The sequence below is a fragment of the Eptatretus burgeri genome, chromosome 16, assembly GCF_056783735.1.
Source record: "Eptatretus burgeri isolate ZD-2024b chromosome 16, Ebu_testis_v1, whole genome shotgun sequence".
In the NCBI taxonomy this organism is placed as follows: Eukaryota; Metazoa; Chordata; class Myxini; order Myxiniformes; family Myxinidae; genus Eptatretus; species Eptatretus burgeri.
The window spans coordinates 26616382-26640619 of NC_140976.1; the positions used below are offsets into that span (position 1 = coordinate 26616382).

The window sequence follows — 24238 nt, forward strand, 5'->3', positions numbered from 1 at the left end:
GGAAAGCATCTTGAAATGGCCGGCTGTGATGTTCATCATGCAAAAGGAGATGCTGATCTTTTGATAGTGAAGACGGCACTGGTAGTGGCCAAGAAAGGTCGGACCATACTGGTTGGCAGTGACACAGATCTCCTGGTCTTGCTTATCCATTACACAACTAAGAAGCACAAGAATATATACTTCTCGCCCCAGGCTAAAGCAGGTTCTCCCATCCGATACCTTGATATTAAGAATCTGCAAAAGACTCCTAGGTGAGAAAGTTTGCAGAAACATCTTGTTTCTTCATGCTGTTCTCAGATGTGATACTACTTCAAGGTTGTTTGGTCATGGAAAAGCTGTAGTTCTTTCATTGGCAAAGAACAGCCCATCTTTTGTCAAGGCAGCTGAAGTTTTCAACGATCCGGGAAGATCAAACGAAGGAATTGCAGAAGCAGGTGAAAAAGCACTGATGTGCATATACAACGCAAATCCCAGGGTCACAAGGAACTTGGACATACTTCGCCATCAAAAGTACCTTGAACTTCTGGCCACCAAAAAACAAGTGGTCCAACCAAAATCCCTACCTCCAACTCGGGCAGCTGCCAAGTATCACTCCTTGCGTGTATATCATCAGGTGCAGACATGGAAAGGAGAAGAACTTAATTCAGAGACATGGGGTTGGAGGGTGCAAGGAGAAACATTATTTCCAGTGGCAAGTGACTTGGATTTCACACCAGAAGAACTGCGAAAAGTAGTTAGATGCCGCTGCAAATCTGGCTGCCAAACCAAGCACTGTGGGTGTCGGTAACAAGGACTGCCCTGTAATCCAGCATGTGGGGAATGCAGAGGTGTATGTGAGAACATGAGTGACCAAGGTAACAAGATGACTGATGATACTTTTTAATGTTTGCAACAATGCCGAGTTAGGAAAAGGTATCCTTATCTAAATTAGGCCCTACCTATGTGCATGTGTGGGCTAGGGGGGGGGGGGTGCAGACTGGTCCTCAGTTTGACCATGGGCATGGTTTAAAGGACATTTAAATATCAAATGTGACCGAAACAATAAATATTAATAGTAAAATTCAACGTAGATGATTGAAGTTTGACCTATTCTAGTGTTTGTAACCTATGACCTAATTTTGCCAGGTCCCGATATATGCCAGATTTTGGACACCCCCAGAAATCTATGTTCCATACCAGGAACGTCTTGGAATTTTTAATATGTTATTACATGTATTTAAAGAAGACAAATAAAAGTGGTTTCATTTTTCTTGCAATTAGTGTGACCTCCAACCTTATTTTTACTGGACTATCTGTACATGAATGTATCATGGTACATGTACTTAGTTTAGTTCAAATCCCTACCTCGATAACATTTTTAACGAACACAACCTCTGACCTTTGACCTCTCTCTTTGTGCTAAAATGTAATCAGTTCATCGTTACATCATAATATATACTTATATCAAGTTTGGGCAAAATCTCATCACTGGTTCACAAGTAACATGGTAACAGGATTTTACCTAACATAACCTCTGACCTTTGACGTATGAATGCCAAAATCTAACCAGGTCATCTTTGCATCATAATACATTGTTACGGCTGTGGAAATTCGCATTACACCATAAATTCGTCTTCAGGTGAGATATATCGGTAAGTTCATGTGTAGTTAGCCCAAACCCGTTGTTTAGAGGGAATATATGTGATCCATTTGGGCTGCGATTCTTCAGTTAGCCGTTTTTCTTTTGCTGTCGTTACTTTGGTGCAAGAACAACCACGAACATCGCCACAACCAATATCTCAACGATCACGCTATTCACTACACGACGCCCACAATTACGCCATTCACACCACGACGCCACCTTCCACAACTACGCTACCACCATCTTCGCCACTCGCCTTTCAACGAGCACTGTGCGGTTACGATCTCCGCGGGATGGATGAAAGGAGCGGAGAGGCAGCAGCAACAAGGGTACGAAGGGGCATCTCCCGCTTGAATATCTCCCGCCGGATTTTCCCTCCTGCTTTTCCCACGCTTTGGCATGGGGGAGGTGCGATTTGAGCCAGAGGTAAAAGGTGAAAAAAGGTGGGGGCCTGATTTTGGAGGAATAATTCCCTGGCCCCGAGCCAAAACTGACTTTCCTCGTCCCCCCGCACGGCGCGGGGAGGGGGGAACGAGAGGGCACGCCCCTTTTTGGGAAGCTTCCAGAAGAGAGGTGGAGCCAGAAACGGGGCGGGGCGAAGGGCAGAGCCCCACCCTACAAAAGGCGTGGGCGTGAAGGTCGACGATAACGTCGTTCCCTTGTCCCTGTTCCCTTGTCCCTGAAGGGGAATTGTGGAGAGTTGTGGTGATTGTTCCTGGTCGGAGGTTCTGTTCGTTCGTCCCTGTCGGGCGGACGACACGTGCAGGCGCGAGGCACGAGCCCAGTGGACCATGCCAGAGGGACTCGGAGTTACGGTCGCCAAGGACTCAACACGCTCAGGGAAGTCGCGACTTCCATTTCTTTTGGGTTCTGTGTAAACGTGTGTGTGTGGCGCCAGTCTGGTGAAGTAGAACTGTTATAAGTGTTGCCGTGTGAATTGCATTATTCGGTTGTAGATCTGCGTGTGTCTCTTCGCTTGCTTTTATTGTGTTTCTTGCTTGACTGTAATATACGTGCCTTCCGTGCTGCCGTGTGGCGCGGAATAAATGTGCTGGTCCAATTGTTCCCCGTTTCGCTGCGTCCTTTCCTTTGTTTGAATCTCCATCTTGCATCATGCAAGGGATTGGTAGTGGGTTTAAAACGCCCGGTAAATAATCTGAACCGTCAAGGTCGACGATAACTCCGCTCGGTTATCCCTGTAGCACGGAACGAGCCGCTTAAGCGGTTCGTGTCCGGAGTCGACCTGTGGCGTGGTACAACTCCTCGGTACGCTATCCGCGCGGGTACTTAGGTAAATCGACCATTCGGCGATCGGACCCTATTTCGCGCGGGTAGAATGCGGACTGAGTTGTGGTGAGGTTAAACCCCCACCCATGACTAGCTCCCGGCGTTGTTCCGAGAGGGTCACGACTGAATTGCACGTCGGTGGGCGAAGCGGCCGCTATTGGTTAAACGTGGTCGTTCACACGCCGGCGGGGCGCGAATTCGTAACAATATACTAATACCAAGTTTGGTCAAAATTCCATCACTGCTTCACAAGTTATCTCAGTAACAAAAATTTTTACTGAATGGGACCTCTGACCTTTGCCCTCTTGAACCCATCATCAAATCAGTTTATCTTCACATCATTATACATACTTGTTCCAAGTTTAACTTTGATCCTTTCAGCCGTTCTTAAGTTATTGCGAAAACGAAAACCTATCATGGACTTATGGATGGACGAACGGCCTTTCAGACGGACGGACGGACAGCTGGATGGACAACCCGAAAACATGCCTCCAGTGACTTCGTTAGTGGAGGCATAAAAATAATACAGGATTGTCTATATGCTTTCAGGAAGCATTGTTTATTGTTATGTTAATGGAGGGCAGACAAATAAGGGAGCATGTTAAGTCAGTGTGGTCCGTGTGCTCGCCGCGGTTGGAACATTTTCTGGAACCAGGGACCCCAGAATCCAGTCCATACAAGTGCTGAAAAGTGTGGGGGCCAGTCCACACCCCTGACAAACTCCAGTAACAACTGGAAATAAGTCTGAGATGGTACCACCACACTTCACAGCACTCTCAGTACCAGAGTATAGTTCAGATATCAGATTGATCAGTTTTGGTGGCACCCCACGAAGACCAAGAATCCTCCAGAGGACATCCCGATTTACTGAATCAAACGCTTTACAGAGATCAACGAAGGCTGCAAGCAGAATCTGCCAAAACTCTCGTCTGCGTTCGGTGAGGACACGAAGAGCAAGCATACGGTCAATCGTTGACCTCTTTGGTGTAAAGCCTGACTGCTCTGGACGCTGGTGCTCAAGCAGATGGTGGCGAACCCTATCAAGAATTAACTGAGCAAAGACCTTGCCCAGCACTGAGAGCAGCGTCACCCCCTTGGTAGTTGTGGCAGTCCTGGTGATCACTCTTCCCATTCCAGAGAGGGAGAACAAGACCCCTCTTCCAGTCAGTTGGGATGATGCCTGTGTTGCAGGCAGAGCACAGAACCGTATGCAACGACATCAGTACAACACTTCCACCAGCCACGAGAAGTTCAGCATGGATTTTTTTTTTTGAAAACATCATCGAGGCTCGTATGAGAGCTAACACACAACGCACAACAAGGGGGACTGAACCGTCAAGGTCGACGCCTTCGTCGGAGTGACACAACGCACAACATGAGACAAGAGGGGCGGGAGAGGGAACAACAAAACGGTGGGGAACAGAAACATTTGGAGATCTGTGGAAGGGAGAGGGATGTGGCAGGGAACACGGGGTATATGAGATGGACATTACAGGGACTTTGAGGAAGGAAAGCAGGGAATTTGAAGGAGGTAGGTTTGGGGTGGATTAACAGGGGCAGAAAAGATCATGGTTTTGGATGGGGGAAGACAAGAGGTGGTGGTGAACAGCTGTTTTGCAGACCTGGAGGAAAGAATGCGATTGAAGAGAGTGTGGGAGTTTATTCCAAAGCCGTGAAAAAAGAGGAATGAAAGAGTGAAGGTTCGTGATTTTGGTAGTTTTACCAGAAGGGGGTTGCTGGTGGACCTTGAGCGCCCTGCAGAAATATGGGAGGGGGGAGGGGGGTTTCCAAACGGTCCTTTCGGAGAGACATAGTGAGAGTGTGAGATTTGTCCGGATTGAAAGACCTGTTCCACGTGTTGGACCAGTTTGTGATTTTACCCAGATCTGCAGAGAGCGAAGAAGCTGCTATTTGCCGGTCTGAGGGATGACAGATGGTACGGTAGAGGGTGGAGTCATCAGCAAAGAGATAAAGAGGATTTTCCAGAGAGTTGGAGCTTTACCCCATTTCAACCGGTTCACCACAGCCTGTGTTTCCACAAACGAAGGTGGATCACAGTTGATTGGAGGGTCAGCAATAGGGATAGTAAATACCCCTGACATCAAACTCAACAGCTGGTGGTTCAGCCTGGTACAGCTGCTAAAAGTAACCGGCCTAACGAGCCTTCACTTCAGACTCCTCTGTCAAGACCCCACCACCTTCCCTCTAACTCTAATGGCACTCTAACTGCAGGACGCGCTTTGAGGAATGCAATGTGCAAATTCCCCTGTAAGCAGGGTGAGAATCATTGACCACATGTGATGCTTTACCCCCTCACAGATTCCTCACACATAGGCCTCCTTGTCCACCCTCAGCACGCTTACAGTTTTACGTCTCAACTCCCTGAACAGCTCAGCTCTGCCATTCAGTCTGGCCCTGCGACTCTGGACAATGGTATCCAGTGTCCTTAGAGAGACAAAATTCTTCTTCACCTGATGGTGTGTTACAAGACATCCACTGGCAACATCAAGGATGGTGGTCTTGAAGGCACTCGAGAACTTTTCAGGATTCACCAAAATACCCAGACCCCACCCCCCCCCCCCAAATCCATACTCAGCCTGTTCGCAAACTCCTCAGCTACCCTCTCATCCTTGAGCCTGGCAACATCCAGCCTCGGCTGGGATGGTACTATTCCCCCAGATTTGAGCTGCAACTTCAGAATTGCTACCACAAGCCTGTGGTCAGTATTGAGGAACTGAGCACTCCGGTTGACCCTGCAGTTCTGGATCATCCTCCAGAGACGATCAACGAGCACATGCTCAATCTATTATTGCCACATTACCAGTGTTGGAATACCAAGTCCAGCGTTGAGCTTGCGGGCGCTGAAACCATGAACCAGCCACCCTAAGTCCATGACTTCTTGCAAAGTCAAGGAACTTAGTGCTATTCTGGTTCATAGTTCCTGACCCATGGGGACCAACACACACCTCATAACCGTCCCTATCAGTTCCAGTCGATGCATTGAAATCCCCCAAGACTAGAAGTGTATCTCGCCTGGGGCACTGATCAACCACAGACTCGAGCGTGGCGTAGAATGTGTCTTTCACGGTGAGATCACTCGCCTCAGTCGGAGCATATTCAGAGACCAGGGAAACGACACCCAAGGAGTGACGAATCCTTCGTCTCATAATACGCTCGTTGACCGGTGTTACCTCAATTATCATCGGAGTCAGCATGTTGGACACAGATACAGAAACTCCTTGAGCATGGTAACCATATGCCTGGTGTTGGCTTAATAATTAGGGTGGTAGGTTTGGGATCCTAGGATCCTGAGTTCAAATCCCACTCGGCTGTTAAATTAATATCAGGTGGGGTTGACTCTGCCTGTCATTCTTCCGAGGTCGGCAAAATGAGTGCCAGCATGCTGGTATACTGTGTCGGAGTGGCGTCCCGTCTAGGATTGTGTCCAATAGCCAAGGAGACTGCTTCGGCAGCACCAACACTCTTCACAGGGTATGGTCCCAATGGATGGATGGATGGTACCCATCGGAGCAACCAGACCAATAACAGGTGTAACCACCCGCCAGGATCTCACCACTATCTGGTCTCTGAACCTCAGAGAGTGCTGTGAAAGCAATGTTCGAACGCTTGAGCTCAGATGATAACAGAGAGTGTAGTTTCTGAGAAGAAAGCAAATGCATATTTTGGGGGGCAACCCCTCATTAGACTCTCTTTGACCCCGATTTTTTTTTAATGGTGTGAACAATCTTTTGTACGTCATAGCCCATGGATGATGAAGGTTGTGGTCTAATTTTATCGAAATTATGTGTGTAGTTTCAGAGAAGAAAGCAAATACATATTTTGGGGGCAACCCCCCCTTACACTCGCTTTGACACCGATTTTTCTGTCATGCACAAACTTTGGTACATCACGGTTGATGAAGGTTGTGGTGAAGTTTCATCATAATTGTGTGTATAGTTTCAGAGAAGAAAGCAAATACATATTTTGGGGGGCAACCCCCCTGTAGACCTCGATTTTTTTTAATGGCATGAACAAACTTTGGTACATCATGGGTGATGAAGATTTTTTTTACAAGGAAATTTTTGCACAGGAGGAGGCCATTCGGCCCATCATGCCTACGCCACACCAATACCAGATTTAATCAATCCGTTGTTCCCTCTTCCCTTTGTGTGCAGCCTTTTGGCTGCTACACTGGTACTCATTTCGCCGACCTCGAAAGGATGACAGGCTGAATTAACCCCCTGGGGTTAATTCAGCGGCCACCAGGGCTTGAACTCAGGATCCGAGGATCCCAAGCCACCACCCAAACCAATAAGCCAACACCAGGTAGTCAAATTTAATCATAATTGTGTGTCGTTTCTGAGAAGAGAGCAAACTTTATGGAGGGAATCCCTGCGGTAAACTCCCTCCGTAGACCCACTCAGAACGTGACTTTTTTAATGCTGTGAACAAACTTTGCAACATCATAGTTGATGAAGGTTATGGTTGTTTCATCAGAATTGCATGTATAGTTTCTGAGAAGAAAGCAAATACATATTTTGGGGGGCAACCCCCGTAGACCTCCTTCAGGCCAGATTTTTTTTAATGCCATGAATAAATTTTGGTACATATATGGTGATGAACGTTGTGGTAAAGTTTCATCGAAATCATATACTGTGTAGTTTCAGAGACGAAGTTGCAAGGATTTGTGGAAGGACAGACGGACGGACTGACGATGCACCATCCCACAAGCTCCCTGGAACTACATTCCAGGTGAGCGAGAAATCGGGGTCTAAGCATGTGTATGGGGTGGTTGCCCCCAAAATATATATATTTGCTTTCTGCTGCAAAACTACTCACAATTTCGATGAAACTTGACCACAACCTTCAACAGCCGTGATGTACCAAAATTTGTTCACACTATTTAAAAAAAAAAAATATATATATATATATATATATATATATATATATATATATATATATATATATATATATATATATATATATATATATAGTGCTCAGCATAAATGAGTACACCCCGACAGATTTGTCAGAAAACCTTTAGTTTCCTTTCAGAATCCACATTTTCTATGGGATACTATACTACAAAATATTCCCACAAATGTGGGCCATTGATTGCAAACAAGATTTATTAATTTGCACACACAAAAAAGGAATTTTCCTAACAAATTCATTAAAGACCATGTTGCAAAAATGAGTACACCCCAATGAAAGTGTTTGGAGCAAAGCTAAATGTTGAACTACAAAATTCGAATTAACAATAATTCAACCACAGGTAAGTATAATTATTCATTAAACAGGTGTCCAGCAGACAGTTTACTATAAAAGGGTGATACTTAACAAAGAAAACACCTTCCCATTTCATGCTGTCAGCAATGGCACCACATGGAAGCCTACAGTGAAAGCCTACAGTGAAATATGGTGGTGGCAGTGTCCTTATGTGGGGCTGCATGAGTGTTGCTGGTGTCGGGGAGCTGCATTTCATTGACGGTATCATGAATTCACAGATGTACTGCTCTATATTGAAGGAGAAGATGCGACCATCACTCCATGCCCTTGGTCGTCATGCACTTTTCCAACATGACAATGATCCAAAAAAAAAAAATGATCCAAAAAAAAATCCAAAAGCCACTGTTGCATTTCTGAAGAAGAACAGGGTCAAAGTGATTCAGTGGCCAAGTATGTCTCCTGATCTGAACCCAATCGAGCACCTATGGGGAATTCTGAAGAGACAAGTTGAGCATCACTCTCCATCCAGCATCCAGGCTCTAAAACAGGTCGTTCTTGAAGAATGGAAAACGATAGATGTTTAAATATGTCGCCAACTAGTTCATTCCATGCCAAGAAGACTTGGTGCTGTCCTTCAAAATCATGGAGGTCATACAAAATACTAGATGTAGTCGTTTTTGTTGTGGGGTGTATTCATTTTTGCATCAACTAATTTGAGTAAAACGAAAGATTTTGTAATCTAAGTTATATTATTAACCTTACTTTCATGTTATGAGTTAAATAAATGTTCGATAAAACTCAATTTTGTCAAAATTTTTGAAATTATTCTTGTGTTCATTGAGATATTGATTAAAATCTTACTTTTCAAAGGGGTTGTATTCATTTATGCTGAGCACTGCATATATATATATATATATATATATATATATATATATATATATATATATATATATATATATATATATATATATATATATATCTTCTCTTCTTCTTCTTTCGGCTGCTCCCGTTAGGGGTCGCCACAGCGGATCATCCGTATGATCCGCATAGTGATTTGGCACATGTTTTACGCCGGATGCCCTTCCTGACGCAACCCTGGTCGCCTCTTACGATACAGGGATATGGTACACCTATTTTAACCGAGGTATACACCGGCCCAGTACACTGGTACTCATTTCGCCGACCTCGGAAGGATGACAGGCTGAGTCAACCCCCTGGTGTATTAATTCAGTGGCCCAACGGGGCTTGAACTCAGGACCTTTTGGATCCCAAGCCGCTGCCCTAACCACTGCGCCAACACCAGGCATACATATATACATATTTACATATATATATATATATATTTACATATATATATATATATATATATATATATATATATATATATATATATATATATATATTTATATATATATATATATATATATATATATATATATATATATATATATATATATATATATATATATATATATATATATATATATATATATATATATATATATATATATATATACACATATCGGTCTGGGATGTGGATGGGGGTGTTGCCCCACAAAATAGATATTTGCTTTTACATGGTTAATTTTGCTGATTCCATCTCACATTGACTTCCTCCTCAGTATCATTATTCTACCAGGTGAGCACCTAGGTGTATTGTCCGTATTTTTATACAAGCTCAAATGAGCTAAGATCCTCGTCCTCTTCATGATGACGTCATAAAAACGAATATGACGTCATTGAGATGTATCAGGTTTGCGATAAGTTATCTGTGCTAATGCCCGGCTTGATTCCCGCAAACAAAATTCAAGCAGCTTGCCTAGTTTCGGAGATAATGGGACAGGCGATTACCATTCGCGGCGAGATTATGACGTCAACTTTTTTTCTAGGAAGAATTTCCAAAATCGGAGATGGTTTCTGCCTGCGCGTGGGCTTTCTGCATATACATGGCAAGTTTCACGAAGATCCGATGAAAACTCTGGGTTGTGAAACAAAAAATGTGAAAAAAATAGGAATGAAGTCATAAAAATTGATATGACGTCATAGGGATGTATCATATGTGCGGTGATTCATCTCTGCTAATGCCATGTTCGATTCCCGCAAACAGAATTCAAAAAGCTTGCCTAGTTTTGTAGATAATTTTTTAGGCGATTTCCATAAGCAGAGATATTTTGACGTCATAACTTTTTTTCTAGGAGGAATTTTCAAAATCGGAGATGGTTACTGTCTGCGCAGGGTATTTTTACATGTATGTGCCAAGTTTCAGGAAGTTTCGATGAAAACTGTAGGCTGTGAAACAAAAAAGTCCACAAGAAGAATATGAAGAACAACAACGTGAGTAAGACTTCGAGATCCTCCACGAGGATCTAAAAATGAAATAGGCAAAGCTGAGAAACAAATGAAACAGAGTGGGTGTGAAAAAGTTTCTTCTTCTTAACTTTGATTACGTTATGGGCTCAAACATGTGTTAAAGCAATCAAATTTTTATTTCTGGTTGGTTATCCTCGTTATCGTTCTTGGTTTCTTGTCTACAAAAGATATCAGTAAATGAAAATTGCTTTTCCTTTTATTTCACCGAATAGACTCAAACATGGTGGGTTAGAGGGTTTCTTCTTCTTCATCCTGGTTCCAGTATTGGCTCGAGCATGCATTAAACGCAAACAAATTTTTATCTCCCGAACATCCATTGGAACCTGTTGGGGACGTGTATTGCAAAGCAATTATCGCTCGTTTGAATTGAATTATATACTTTAACACTGTGGAACGCAAATCACCTTCATAATACTTCCAAGAACTATGCCATACTGTGTATCGATGTATAGCATGAGAGGGTGATGAAGAGGCTGCTGATATGGCTATATGTAGAGTCCAATTAACGCTGCGTTCTTTTTCAGTTGCATAAAACTTCCAGGTTTTTATATTTTTTAAAACAATCTTTAAAACCATAAAAAAACAAAAAAAATCTGAACACTGCATGGGTATCATGTTCTATGAACTCTCCAGTTGTGTGATGTGACTGAAGGGCTGTCTGAGCTTTTGCGAAAGTCGTGGATAGTTTGTCAGTCCCGGACATATAGCCATGTGAGTGATGGCCAGCACAATCATCATTGAAAGGGGGACACAAAGGCGGCCGCATTCCGTAAAATGTGTGCAAGAATCTTGTAAGCACCACCAAAATACCGAAGGCCCTTCACAGTAGTATGTAAATGGCAGGAGCTTAAAGTGATGATTGGCACTGAAATGACCCGAACACCATACCCTTCCTCGGATGGTGGTGGAATTTGGACAGATGACAGTTTTCACAGCTGAGAGTCGAAGGCCAGATTTATCCAGAGTATGAAGCACAACGGATCAAACTTTCACTCATTCCTCATACGAGTCTACGCAGCAGAATAAGTCATTCACGATTTTGGCGACGGAGCCAGCCTCAAGGAAATCTCCATTAATGTGACATTATCTCCTCCAGCGCAGTGTCTGAACCTGGCATGTCCATGGCAAACCAGGCAAACACACAAATCTCACAGAATGGGGTGACAACACTACAATATTTAAAGAATCCTTCACGAGTGGTATCTGGAAAAAAATCAAAAAAGAAGCCTGGGACAAGTCGTATTGATACAAGGGTCAAAGGATGATATAGGGTCACGATGGTGCAGAGAGTGGACTCCACACAAGACATTGATGATGCTTGTGGTTTTCTATGGAAACCAACATCAGTGAACGCAGTGATAAGCCGGGATGTACCAATGGGCTTTTTGATGAGGAAAGAGGGGTTAACGTATTCTTAACGTAAAACGTTAAATCTAGGATTACTGTTCACCTCTCTTACCATCATTCTTCTCCACATCCCATATTTCCACAAGTATCCCTCTATTTTGTCCTTTAATCCTGTTGTTCATGTGTCTCCCCCCCCCCCACCCCACACCTCCTCTTTTTGTTCTATCATGTCCTTGTCTGTTCCATATTCTAGCTCCTCGACGAGCTGACACTACATTCATGAAGAAATTTTTTTTAAAAACGTACTTGGTGGGATTGTAGTTGGAGCACCCACTCTGAGGCTGTTAGGTCATCAGTTCGATACCAACCCTGACCAACTGAAACCCAAAACTAAAAATGATATACTTGTGCAAAAATAAAAATAAAAATAATAATTTTTAAAAAAGGGGGAGGGGGGCCTGGGCCAAGTCGCGTGGTTGTGTTACGAATTTGGAAGCTTACTGCACTCAACATTCAGGTCCTTATAGAACAGTTATATCGGTAAGTGTGCGTTTATAGTTAGGGCCCCCTTCCTGGTGTCTAACGGGAATTGCATGTGTGCGCTGCGGAGTCTCATTTACAACAAAGCTCCTTCACTTCACTTCACACACCGATGCCATTGCCCACGTGCGTTCGGCCACGTACGTGGGCGGAGATTTCCATCGCTTCAGACCGGGACTCCGCCCAGGAAGGCAGGGGCATGCCCCTTGTCCAATGAGGCCACAGAGAGCGACTTTCCCACGGCACCCTGCCAATGGGGTTGAGATTGCCACAGGGAGCGACCTTTCCCACGGCACCCCGTCCAATGAGGGTGGAGAGCGCCTCAGATGGCGATTTGCTCACTCCGGAGGAAAAAGGAATATAAGGAACGCCAGACTGAGAGCTTTTTGGAACGATTCCAAAGGGTTGTGGTTGTGGTCGTGGTGATCATCATCATCGTGTTGCGGGTTCGAGTTCCGCCGAGCTGGATCATCGTCGCCTCTGATCTTCTCCTTGGTCTTGGTCGATTGGTGCGTGGCTAGTTGGAGAGCGCAGTACCTGGTGCTTGGAGCGGCATCGTGTTGCGGGTTCGAGTCCCGCCGAGCCGGATCGTCGAAGACCACACGAGGTGGACAGGTCCACGCACAGGCTCTGGTCTCTAGCTCACCTGTCCTCGAGCTGGAGACCTTCAATAAAGACCTGACGGGTCCGTGTGTGTGTGTGTGTGTGTGTGTGTGTGTGTGTGTGTGTGTGTGTGTGTGTGTGTGTGTGTCTGTGTGTGGGCCCTTCTTTAAGTAGCAACTGTATAAGTGATTTAGCTTGTACATTGACTGCATTTCTTTATTAGTCGTGATAACTCTGCTCTTCTGTGTCCCCCTCCCTGCCTATTGTAAATAAATATCCATTTTGTTAAATGTATCAGCTCGTTTCTGTGTTTCTATCATTGGTTTGCCACGCTGCGAAAGGGAACTAGGAGGCTTCATTGTTGCCGTAATCATGCAATCGGCCTGGCAGGAATCTGGTACTCTCCGCTCGGGGTACGGCTCGGATCCGGCCCGAATCGCGCAGATCCTGCCGAGGGTGAATTTCCCCCGTAGTTTGGACGACGTGGGTATTTAGGTAAATTGAAATTGGCAATCGACTCTATCCCATGTGGTCGACCTATCGGCAATCTTCGGTCCGATAAGGGACCCGTCAGCTCCGGAGTTATCCGGGGTGACGACCTATAAATTCCGGATGTTCGGTGGGGCCGACTCTACTGCTCCATCTAGCGGTCGTGCTCGCCACCGAAACTCAGCTCCACAACAGTAGCACCAAGGTTCGGTGGGCCAAGTCACATGGTAGCACCAAGGTTCGGTGGGCCAAGTCACATGGTAGCACCAAGGTTCGGTGGGCCAAGTCACATGGTGGCACCAAGGTTCAGTGGGCCAAGTCACATGGTAGCACCAAGGTTCGGTGGGCCAAGTCGCATGGTTGCACCAAGGTTCAGACATGAAATCCTTCCTCTTCTCCAATGGCTTGATTTCCAATCATCAATTTGGTTTCAGACAAGGTCACTCTACCCTGGATATGCTGCTTCTGCTCTCCCATCAATGGATGGAGGTCCTCAATGCCAGACAGGAAATCCGAGCCGTATCCCTGGACATATCACGTACTTTTGACACAGTCTGGCACCCTGCACTACTCACCAAACTCTCTTCCCATGGTATTCAAGGCCATCTCCACTCATGGCTCGCAGACTTCCTCTCCTGTCGCAGTCAACGTGTGGCCCTAAATGGAGTTCTTTCATCCCCTCTTCCTGTGCAGGCTGGAGTTCCTCAAGGTAGCGTTCTGGGCCCTGTTCTTTTTCTGGTTTTCATCAATGATCTCTCGGACTCTCTGGAAAATCCTCTATTTCTCTTTGCCGACGACTCCACCCTCTGCCGTACCATCTGTCATCCCTCAGACCGGCAAGCAGCAGCTTCTTCGCTCACTGCAGATCTGTATAAAATCACAAACTGGTCCAACACGTGGAACATGTCTTTCAATCCAGACAAATCTCACACTCTCACTATGTCTCTTCGAAAGGACCGTTTAGAAAACCCCCCCATCCACTTTCTCAACAATCCTCTGGAAGAAGTCCTTTCTTTCAAGCTTCTGGGTCTCACTATCTGCCATGACCTTTCCTGGGAAAGTCACATTTCCAACCTCGCCTCAAAAGCCAGTCCCCGACTGGGAATCCTCCGTCGTGCAAAGTCCTTCCTCGGCCCTCTTCAGCTCCTGACCACTTACAAAGCTTTTGTCCGTAGCCTGATGGAGTACTGCTCTCCCCTCTGGGCTGGTGCTCCTGCCTCCCACCTTTCTCGGCTTCACGCTGTCGAAACCAGGGCATTTAAGATCATCGGCATCTCCCGCAATGAAGCTGAGTCTTTGGGCCTCTCACTCAATCACCGCAGGTTGGTCGGTGGTCTTTCTGTCTTCTACCGACTCCTCTCCAGCCTTGCCCCCCTGCTCTCTCTGCGATTTGTCCCCACCACATTTCCACAGGGCGCTCAAGGTCCGCCAACAACCCCCTTCTGGTAAAACTACCAAAATCACGAATCACTGCTCATCTTCACTCTTTCATTCCTCTTTTTTCCCGCCTTTGGAATAAACTTCCTCACTCTATTCTTTCCCATTCTTCCCTCCAGGATTTCAAAACAGCTGTTCACCACCACCTCTTATCTTCCCCCATCCAAATCCTCGATCTTTTCTACCCCCGATAATCCACCCAAGCCCACTTCCTTCAATTCCCCTGCTTTCCTTCCTGAAAGTCCCTGTAATGTCCATCTTCTCTTCGCCATGTTCCCCGTCCCATCCCCATCCCTCTCCCTTCCACAGTTCACCGAATGTGTCTGTTCCCCACTGTTTTGTCCCTTCCACTCCTGCCCCTCTTGTCTCATGCCTCCTTGCTGTGAGTTGTGTGTTAGCTCTCATACGAGCCTCGACCAAGGTATACAAAAAAAAAGGTTCGATGGGCCAAGTCACATGGTAGCACCAAGGTTCGATGGGCCAAGTTGCATGGCAGCACCAAGGTTCGGTGGGCCAAGTCATATGGACATTCGCTATTGAAGCAGGAATAATGTCACTTGCCTAGTGATGAAAGCCACAATTTCTGAACATTCTCACATTTTAACTAAAAGGATAGTATGTGCACAAAATTTGTTGAATCAACTGAAACCGGATATTAATTGCATTTTGCAGAAAGCTCTCATTTTCGACTTGACATTTAAGAATCCGATATAAACTTGATTGCTGCTACCATGAAACAAACTGTTGTAATCAAACTTCCGCATTTGAATATTTACCCAGTTAACTGTGAACCGAGTTTTGGCCCATGAGTCTCAGCCTCAGTCTCAGTCTCTCTCGTTGCATCATTGGTTGGGACGCAGCTATGCCGCTGATGCAGTGTCCTACTTACCAGTACACTGGTACTCATTTTGCCGACCTCAGAAGGATGACAGGCTGAGTCAACCTCCTGGTGTATTTTTAATTCAGCGGCCAACGGGGCTTGAACTCAGGACCCTAGGATCCCAATCCACCACCCCAACCACGAAGCCAACACCAGGCTGGTCCGTGAATAAAGCATACACTACCGATCAGAAGTTTTAGAACACCCCCATTTTTCCAGTTTTTACTGAAATGTAAGCAGTTTAATGTTTCAATGCACTCTGAAATTAAAGCATAGAACAAATAAACAATTGCAAAAAAGAAGAAATCATGGAATCGTTTTGTTGAACAAAATTTAATCTAAATTTTTGACTCAACAAAGTAGCCACGTTTTGCAGATATAACAGCCGAACATACTCGTGGCATTCTTTCAACAATGAAAAATCAAATATTGTTCAGAAAGTTCTTCCCAACACTGTTGCAGAAGTTCCCACAAAGGTGTTGCACTTGTAGGTTGCTTTGCTTTCACCCTTCTGTCCAATTCATCCCAAACCAGCTCGATGGGGTTTAAGTCTGGAGACTGTGCTGGCCATTCCGTGACTTGAAGCCTCCCGTCTTGTTCTTTTCTTCTCAGGTAGTTCTGACCTCGCCTGGAAGTATGTTTTGGGTTGTTATGTTGCTGCAGGATGAACCCCTGACCAACTGGACGAAGATGAGAGGGTATTGCATGGCGCTGCAAAATGCTGTGGTAGCCCTTTTGGTTCAGAGTGCCAGTCACTCTGAGCAAGTCACCTACTCTGGATCCAGCAAAACAGCCCCAGATCATCACGCTTCCTCCTGCATGTTTGACAGTTGGTGTCACACACTGAGGAACCATCCTTTCACCTACTCGACGGCATACAAAAACCCTGCGTGATGAACCGAAGATTTCAAATTTTGATTCATCAGTCCAGAAGACCTTCTAGTTTTCAGTAGTCCACTGGCGGTGCTTCATGGCCCAGGCAAGCCTCTTTTTCTTATATTGCCATCTTAGCAATGGCTTTCTTACTGCCACTCGACCTGTCAAACCTGCAGCTCGAAGTCTTCTCTTCACAGTTGAAACTGAGACTTCCTGACTTCGACCAGTGTTAAGCTGTGCTTGAAGCTGCTGTCCTGTGAGCCGTCTATCACGCAAGCTGTTGACTCTCAGAAACTTGTCTTCCGATTGTGTTGTAGCTTTGTGTCTGCCAGACCTCTTCTTGTCAGAGTTTCCTCCAGTTTCCAAGTGCCTTTTGATGATGTAGGAAAATGTACTCACTGACACCTTGGCTTCCTTTGCAATTTCTCTAAAGGAAAGACCTACACTTTTAAGGGTTATAATGGTCTGTCTCTCTTCCTTTGTTAGTTGTCTTTTTCTCACCATTATGATAGCAATATACTACTTCCTGCAGTGCAATATTGTCCAAATAATGCTTCAGAGGGTGTAGCAACACAGACTGTTGGAACACTGCTTTTATACAGACAGAGGGTTTGTAACTAAGCAACAAAAGTTGGGACACCTGTAGGAATTGTTTGTATTAAATTTCAGGGGGAAATTTACTTCCATTGCTGCAGAACAGCTGCAGTTGCTAACCCATTACTTGTTCCCTGAAAAGGGCCTTTTTAACAACTATGAAAATTACATTATTTTTCAGTTTTTGGTAACCTAAACTTTTTTTTTAACCTCTGGCAATTTACCGCTTAGCTTTGTACCATTTCAGGTTATTCACTGGACTTGAACTGCTTAAATTTCAGTAAAAACTAGAAAAATGGAGGTGTTCTCAAACTTTTGACCAGTAGTGTAGGTCAAAGTCATCTTCAAATATATAAACCCTCAAAACAATACCCAATATGAGCTTTATGGCATTCATATTAATAATAATCAGAATAAAACCATAAAATTTGAAATTATCAACTGCAGTGCCTCTCCCTCCAACCTTTCCTCTCCCTCAACTCCCACCAACAGAATGTACTCTCATTTTGACGACTTACACCTGCTCCAGTCAAAAGTTTTAATAGGGTTCAGTGTACACAAGGGTGAAAACCAAGCACAGATTTAAACAGCCGGAAAAGCCAAACATTCCACAACAGCAAATACACAAAAGTATTACCAAGCTCTTTTAAAACTGTAAATCTTGATTACACAGCCATTACATCACCTAACTTTTCAAGTATATTGTATTGATCGAGCATGGGGGGGGGGGGAGGGGGGGATTGCAATCACTGGCATAAATGCCAATCTAACATGCACAACACAAAAAGGGGGGGGGGAACTACTAATATTAACAATATATAATCATGAGTGCCAATGCATTTGCCTTCTGCATCCATATACACGTGGCAGAGGCATTGCAACCGCCATCCAACAAATACTGATTTATTTCCAACCACAAAGACCTAAATATCACAAATTGTGTCATTTATCAGTCAGAAGCCCTATTATTACAAAGGAGAGGGGGGAGTTGAAGGCAGCAGTATAGCAAACGTTTGAATAAGATCATGATGCATTTTATTTTTCATTTCAGGTCATTGGCCCACAAGGAATTCGAATAAAAAAAAATCAATTTAAAATGGGGTTTAGGGTACTTTAAGCCAGGCATTTGCAGGTCTGAATAATGCAATTTCCACCTTGATAAAGTAATGCAATTAAGAAAAATTTAAATGATGACACCACCAAATCCATTTGCATTTCAAAGGCAAATAAAGAGCAGGTCTCATGTGTTGCCAAATAGATGAACAGTGACAGTGCAGGCAGCAATAAACCAAAACGTCTGGTAGACTGCAAACTGCTCGCTTCGATCAACATGCGATCTCACCCAAATGATTGACAGTTAAATTGGGATTTTCCTTTTGGAAGACTTTAGAATTGCAAAATGGACAATAGAATTAGAAGTGGATGGAAGAACGGAGTTAACAAATTAAAATGACACGTAGAGGCAGAAGAGATGAGGACAAAAGAGATGAAGAGGGGAGAGAAAAAAATATATATATCACTGATGGAAGACAGAAATGAAAACGTTGCACAAAAAGAATGACAAATAATGGACAGTACTGTATTGTAAATGGGTGCTGCTAATAAGAAGATACAGCATACCAATAACAGTTATTGTACAGGCAAGGCGAGTGCAAGCCACATTTCCCCGTGGCATATGTGGTTATGGGGAAGGAAAAAAAAAAGAGACGGGGGGGGGGGAGGGGTAAAGAGTTAAAGGAAGCAAGTAAGAATGTCTAGACCCTGATGCATCCTTCCAGCAAAACAAGGGTTGGCTGGGCACGGCTCGTCTCTCCAAGGCAAAGTCCGGTAGATATTCAGTTACCTTCCACCTCCTCATCCTGCAGTACTTCCTTCTGCTCTTCATCTCCTGCACACATAGCCATAAAAGGAAAGCCCCCCCCCCGAAAAATATAATCAAGCATTTCCTTCCAACTTCCAAACCCCAACAAACATCATCCTTTACCTTTGTGGTGGCAGGTTGTGCAAGTGAACTGTCAAGCTACCGAAAACACACGTGGCACTGTCATTACTGCGAGACGCATAAGACCGCATAGCACATTCCTGCACCAATTCACCACGTAACATAAGCGGTGAGCCTGCCGTCACAGCAATGGCTCCACAAAATAGCACTGCATTGGCCAGCCAAACAATGGCCCTCAAAAGCGATCACAAGGCGGAGAACCAAACAATTGGGAACACAATTTCATTGCAATTGGAAACCTGTAATTTCTATTTTGTTTGTTCCTGATGCAAGTATAAGTGATAAGATATTGCACTGTTCAGTTGATGAACTATACATTAGAGAGAGGGAGGGGGAGAGGGGAGAGGAAGCTTTTAAAAAAAAAAAAATCTTATAAAGTAAAAACAAGTAAATACAAAAGAGAAGTCAATAGATTTTTTTTAAAGCATTTGCTGATTCCAGCACAGAACCAGCTGGCCTGTGTTGGCAGTGCAAAGGAACAAGAACATGAGAATAAAATGGTTAGAGTTATCCACCAGAAAAGATCACAAAGTCCTGACGTTTTGGCCTTTACCCTTCGTCGAGCAAAATACAGGAAGGAACAATTTCAAGCAAGGAACCCCTCTTTTGCTCCGACAGATTTTAATTTAGTTACTCACAAACCGCCCCCAAAAAAATTACAATTCATGAGGAAGAAGGGCAACTTTGAGGCCATAGTTCAGTGAGCATTAGTCATACATGTAAACCAACTGCTAATAGTCTGAATGTACAAAGTTGACTGCAATGGACGAGAAAAATAAAGCCTTCGATGGAATTTGCTAAAATAATTTACAGGATACCCATGTGACAAAAATATTCTCGGAACTGCCAAAAGTCCAAAATGCGGCGAAACTAAGCACTGCAATAAAATTGCGTCCCACCATATAGCACACAAATACGAATAGAAGCCAATTGAACTTCAAGCAAAAATAACGAGAAAGCAGCGTGCTTACAAACATCTCGTGCCATGCAGCAGAGATGTGTTACAGGTGTCAAAATAAGGAATATAAATTAGGATTTGAGACAGATGACTTACAGATACAGAAGAGGAAATGTTGACAGATCAAATCCAGTTATGAATCTATGAATAATTCAGAAATGGAGTAAATAAAAAAATGTCAACTTGATAAAAGGCACCTGTTAGGAATCATATGCAAAGTGTTTTAACCACTGAATAGCTGTGTTGATACGAGGATCAATCAAAAGGTCGTTACATTTAATGTTGTTGGCATGCAATAGTTAACTTAACTTTTCTTCCAGGAGTTTCAAGGAGTTTAAAGGACTGTGTGAACCCTGTTAAGATAATTTTGCTCAACTAGCAGATACATGGAATGGACTTGGCTAGAGTGGCTGATCTGAGTCTGAGAGGTCAACAGTTGGATTCTGACCCTGGCTCAGTTGTACTAAAGTGCATGCTGCTTCCGAGATTAACTCTCAGCATTTAAAGGATAGAGCAGACAAATTCCATGGGCTGGCATTGCAAGTGGAGGAAGGGGGAGGGGATGGGTTGATTTCTGCTTAAATGCCACGCTGACTATAGAGGCACGCTGACACCACGAGATGGCATCTCTGGATCCCAGCGTGCTTCGAGAAGTTACCTCCACAATGGTTAACGGCTGTGTTTGTCTCACATTAAAAGTCAACCTCTTTGTTGTCTGGTGTCTCTATCTGCAAGTATGTGCGATTTATGTCTAGAAGCTTTTCCAGGAGACTTTACCCCTGTGGAGGGGGGGGGGGGGAAACCCTAAGGCTTAATTTGCAGTCCATTCCAAATATGGACAATAAATGATTAAAAGAGCCTTTAAGATTATGTTCAATTGTTCTGTGCCTATGATGAAAAAAACCAAAAGTCAGGAGTTGCATAAAAGTTTTTTTTTTTAAATCAACATTACCTTCATCTGCAGAGATCCATCCATCCATTATAAATCATATATGGGACCATACTCTGTGCAGAGCGTTGGTGCTGCCTAAGCAGTCTCCTTGGCTATTGGGAACAATCTTGGACAGGTCGCTACTCCGACACAGGATACCCGCAAGCTGGCACTAATTTTGCCGATCTCAGAAGGATGACAGGCATAAATCCCATCTGGTATTAATTCAACAACTGAGTGGGATTTGAACACAGGATCCTGGGATCACAAGCCCACCACCCTAACCATTAAGCTCACACCAGGCATTACTGCAGAAATAAAGCTTTAAAATGATAATAGCATGTATGTTTCTCAAGGTACAGACAAATACGTTGGGAGTTGTCAGAACAGTGAAACGTTGAAAGAGCATTACGGATAAGCTGCTACTTTTGTGCAGTTCCCTGCAAAGCCATCTGCAGGAACAGGCATTCATAATACAAATAACTCTAAGAAACTCTGCACACCTACACATGCTACCTTGACCCAAGTTTCTACCAAATTTCGGAGAAGCTTACGCCAATTATGCTCTGTGTTAATTATAGGTCAGGGTGTAATGATGGCCATTTTGGGGCTCCGTTCATTGCATTTTCTCTGTAAAAACTCACTATTAGTCATTTAATTGAATAACTACAGAGGAAATCAATGGATCAGGTTTGTGTGTCCAGTAATCATGAACCAATCTTATTAACAAACCAATGAGTGCAGTTGATTTGCTATCAATGCTGGCAACAAGACAACAGCTATTACATTGCACCACAGATTATTATTTTTCATTATTTTCAACAAAAAAATACAAGCTGTAAAAAGCTCCATAGTTAGCTTCTATAAATCGGCGGATCTTTGGCAGGCACAGTGATGTGCATATTCATTAACTTGAAGGACATCAGGCATTTTGTCATTCCAATTCCCATCACTGCTATGGCAAGCAATCATACTATAATGGAGCAAATGTGGATGTCACCGAAACGCCAAAATTGATGTGGCAGAAATAACCTTTGGTGGTAGCCAGTATTAGAAATGATTTTCCTTTAGCTTATGATATGGAGTAGTGGGCCGAGATGGATACCCCACCTGGAGTGTGGGGGTGCCTGCTAGTTAATAGAATCGATGATCAACGCATACTAGTATTACTCGGTGGAACCACATTCAAGATTAAAATGACTGCCTTTTCACACAATTGCATCATCAGACGTGGTGGAGGTTGTACTAGTCTTTCTTATTTTTTATTTGGTGCTGTTTATTTTGGAACTGCAGTCATCTTTACGGAGACTTTAGATATCCTTTTGGGGGCCCTCGAGGTGCTGAATGAGGAGTCGGAGCCACTGGGATTACGGGTTTCCTGGGTCAAAACTAAGATCCAGGCTTTCAATGACATCTTGGATGCTGCTGTCCTGTCTGTGATAAGGATGTTGAGGTTGTGGAGAGATTCACTTACCTTGGCAGTGATATTCATGTCTCTGCTGGCTGTGAGTCAGAGGTCAATAGACGTCTGGGTCGGGCCTGGGGAGTCATGGTTTCACTGGATAATCGGGTGTGGCGCTGCCGGTACCTGTGCGGGAGGACGAAAGTCCGAGTCTTCGGGTCCTTGGTGCTTCCAGTCTTGCTCTATGGATGCGAGACTTGGACTCTGACCAAGGATCTGAGACGGAGACTTAATTCATTTGGTACCAGGTCTCTTCGGAGAATCCTTGGCTATCGATAGTCAGACTTTGTGTCCAATGAGCGGTTGCTGAAAGAGACTCAAATGAGATTTGTTACCTGCATATTCCGTGAGCATCAGCTGCGGCTGTATGGACATGTGGCTCGTTGTCCTGACGCTGATCCCGCTCACCAGATTCTCTCAGTGAGAGAGTCTCGTGAGTGGAGGAGGCCAATGGGCCGACCACGTGCCTCGTGGTTGCAGCAGGTTGATCGGCATCTCAAGGAGATGGGAATGGGCCAGGCATCTGCCTGGGGGATGGCCAGACGGAGGCCCCTGGAGTACCGGCGGAAAGTGGACGCAACGACGCGCTGCTCTGGTGCATGCTCCCATACCTGACCCTGACTGTTTATTTGTACATATTTGGTTTTATTTGTAAGGCTTGTGGAAGGGATAGAACACTGAAGAGACTGAACAAAATGAACCAAAGAGAGAGGAGGGAAATACCACCAGCAGAGTTTATGGACTACAGGGAGACTTGAACAAGTAAGGGAAGTGGGGAGGAATGAGGGGTAGGGGAGGATGCACAGGGTGTACAAGATGGATACAGAAGGAAACTTCTTTGAAGGAAACTTCAACTTATAAAGTGGTTTGCCAAGAAAGATCAGAGCTGAAAGTGAAACCAGGGAGTTTGAGTAACTGAACTTCCTCAATAGTATCATTAAGAAAGTAAATGGGAGGGTTTGTCAGACAGTTATTTTGGAGCGAGATAATGGGAGTGAGATTTGTGAGGATTGAAAGATATTCACTTACCTGACTAAAGATCCTGAGACTCAAGGAGAGATTTACTTACCTTGGTGATGATATTCATGTCTCTGCTGGCTGTGAGCCAGAGGTCAATATTCGTCTGGGTTGGGCTGAGAGAGTCATGGATTCACTGGATCATGGGGTGTGGCCTTGTTAGTACCTATGCAGGAGGATGAAAGTCCAAGTCTTCAGGTCTTTGGTGCTTTCAATCTGGGTCTACGGATGTGAGACTTGGACTCTGACCAGGAATTTGAGATGGAGACTTAATTCCTTTTGTACCAGGTCTCTTCGGAGACTCCTTGGCTATCGCTGGTTGGACTTTGTGTCCAATGAGCAGTTGCTGAGAGACTCAAATGAGATTTGTTACCTGCATAGTCCGTGAGCATCAGCTGCGGCTGTATGGACATGTGGCTCGTTTTCCTGATGCTGATCCCGCTCACCAGATTCTCTCAGTGAGAGAGTCTCGTGAGTGGAGGAGGCCAATGGGCCGACCACGTGCCTCGTGGTTGCAGCAGGTTGATCGGCATCTTAAGGAGATGGGGATGGGCCAGGCATCTGCCTGGGGGATGGCCAGACGGAGGCCCCTAGA

General features: G+C 44.5%; 1 protein-coding gene across 2 annotated transcripts in view; it reads right to left on the reverse strand.

Moving 5' to 3' along the window:
• Nucleotides 1-17797: 17797 nt before the first annotated feature.
• The window catches only part of YWHAE (tyrosine 3-monooxygenase/tryptophan 5-monooxygenase activation protein epsilon), a 71963-nt gene continuing 65522 nt past the window's right edge, over nt 17798-24238 (reverse strand). For both annotated transcript variants that reach the window (XM_085859120.1, XM_085859121.1), the window contains exon 6: nt 17798-19161. In XM_085859120.1, the coding sequence (XP_085715246.1) occupies nt 19109-19161 (53 nt within the window). In that variant the 3' untranslated portion in view covers nt 17798-19108. The remainder of the gene's footprint in view (nt 19162-24238) is intronic.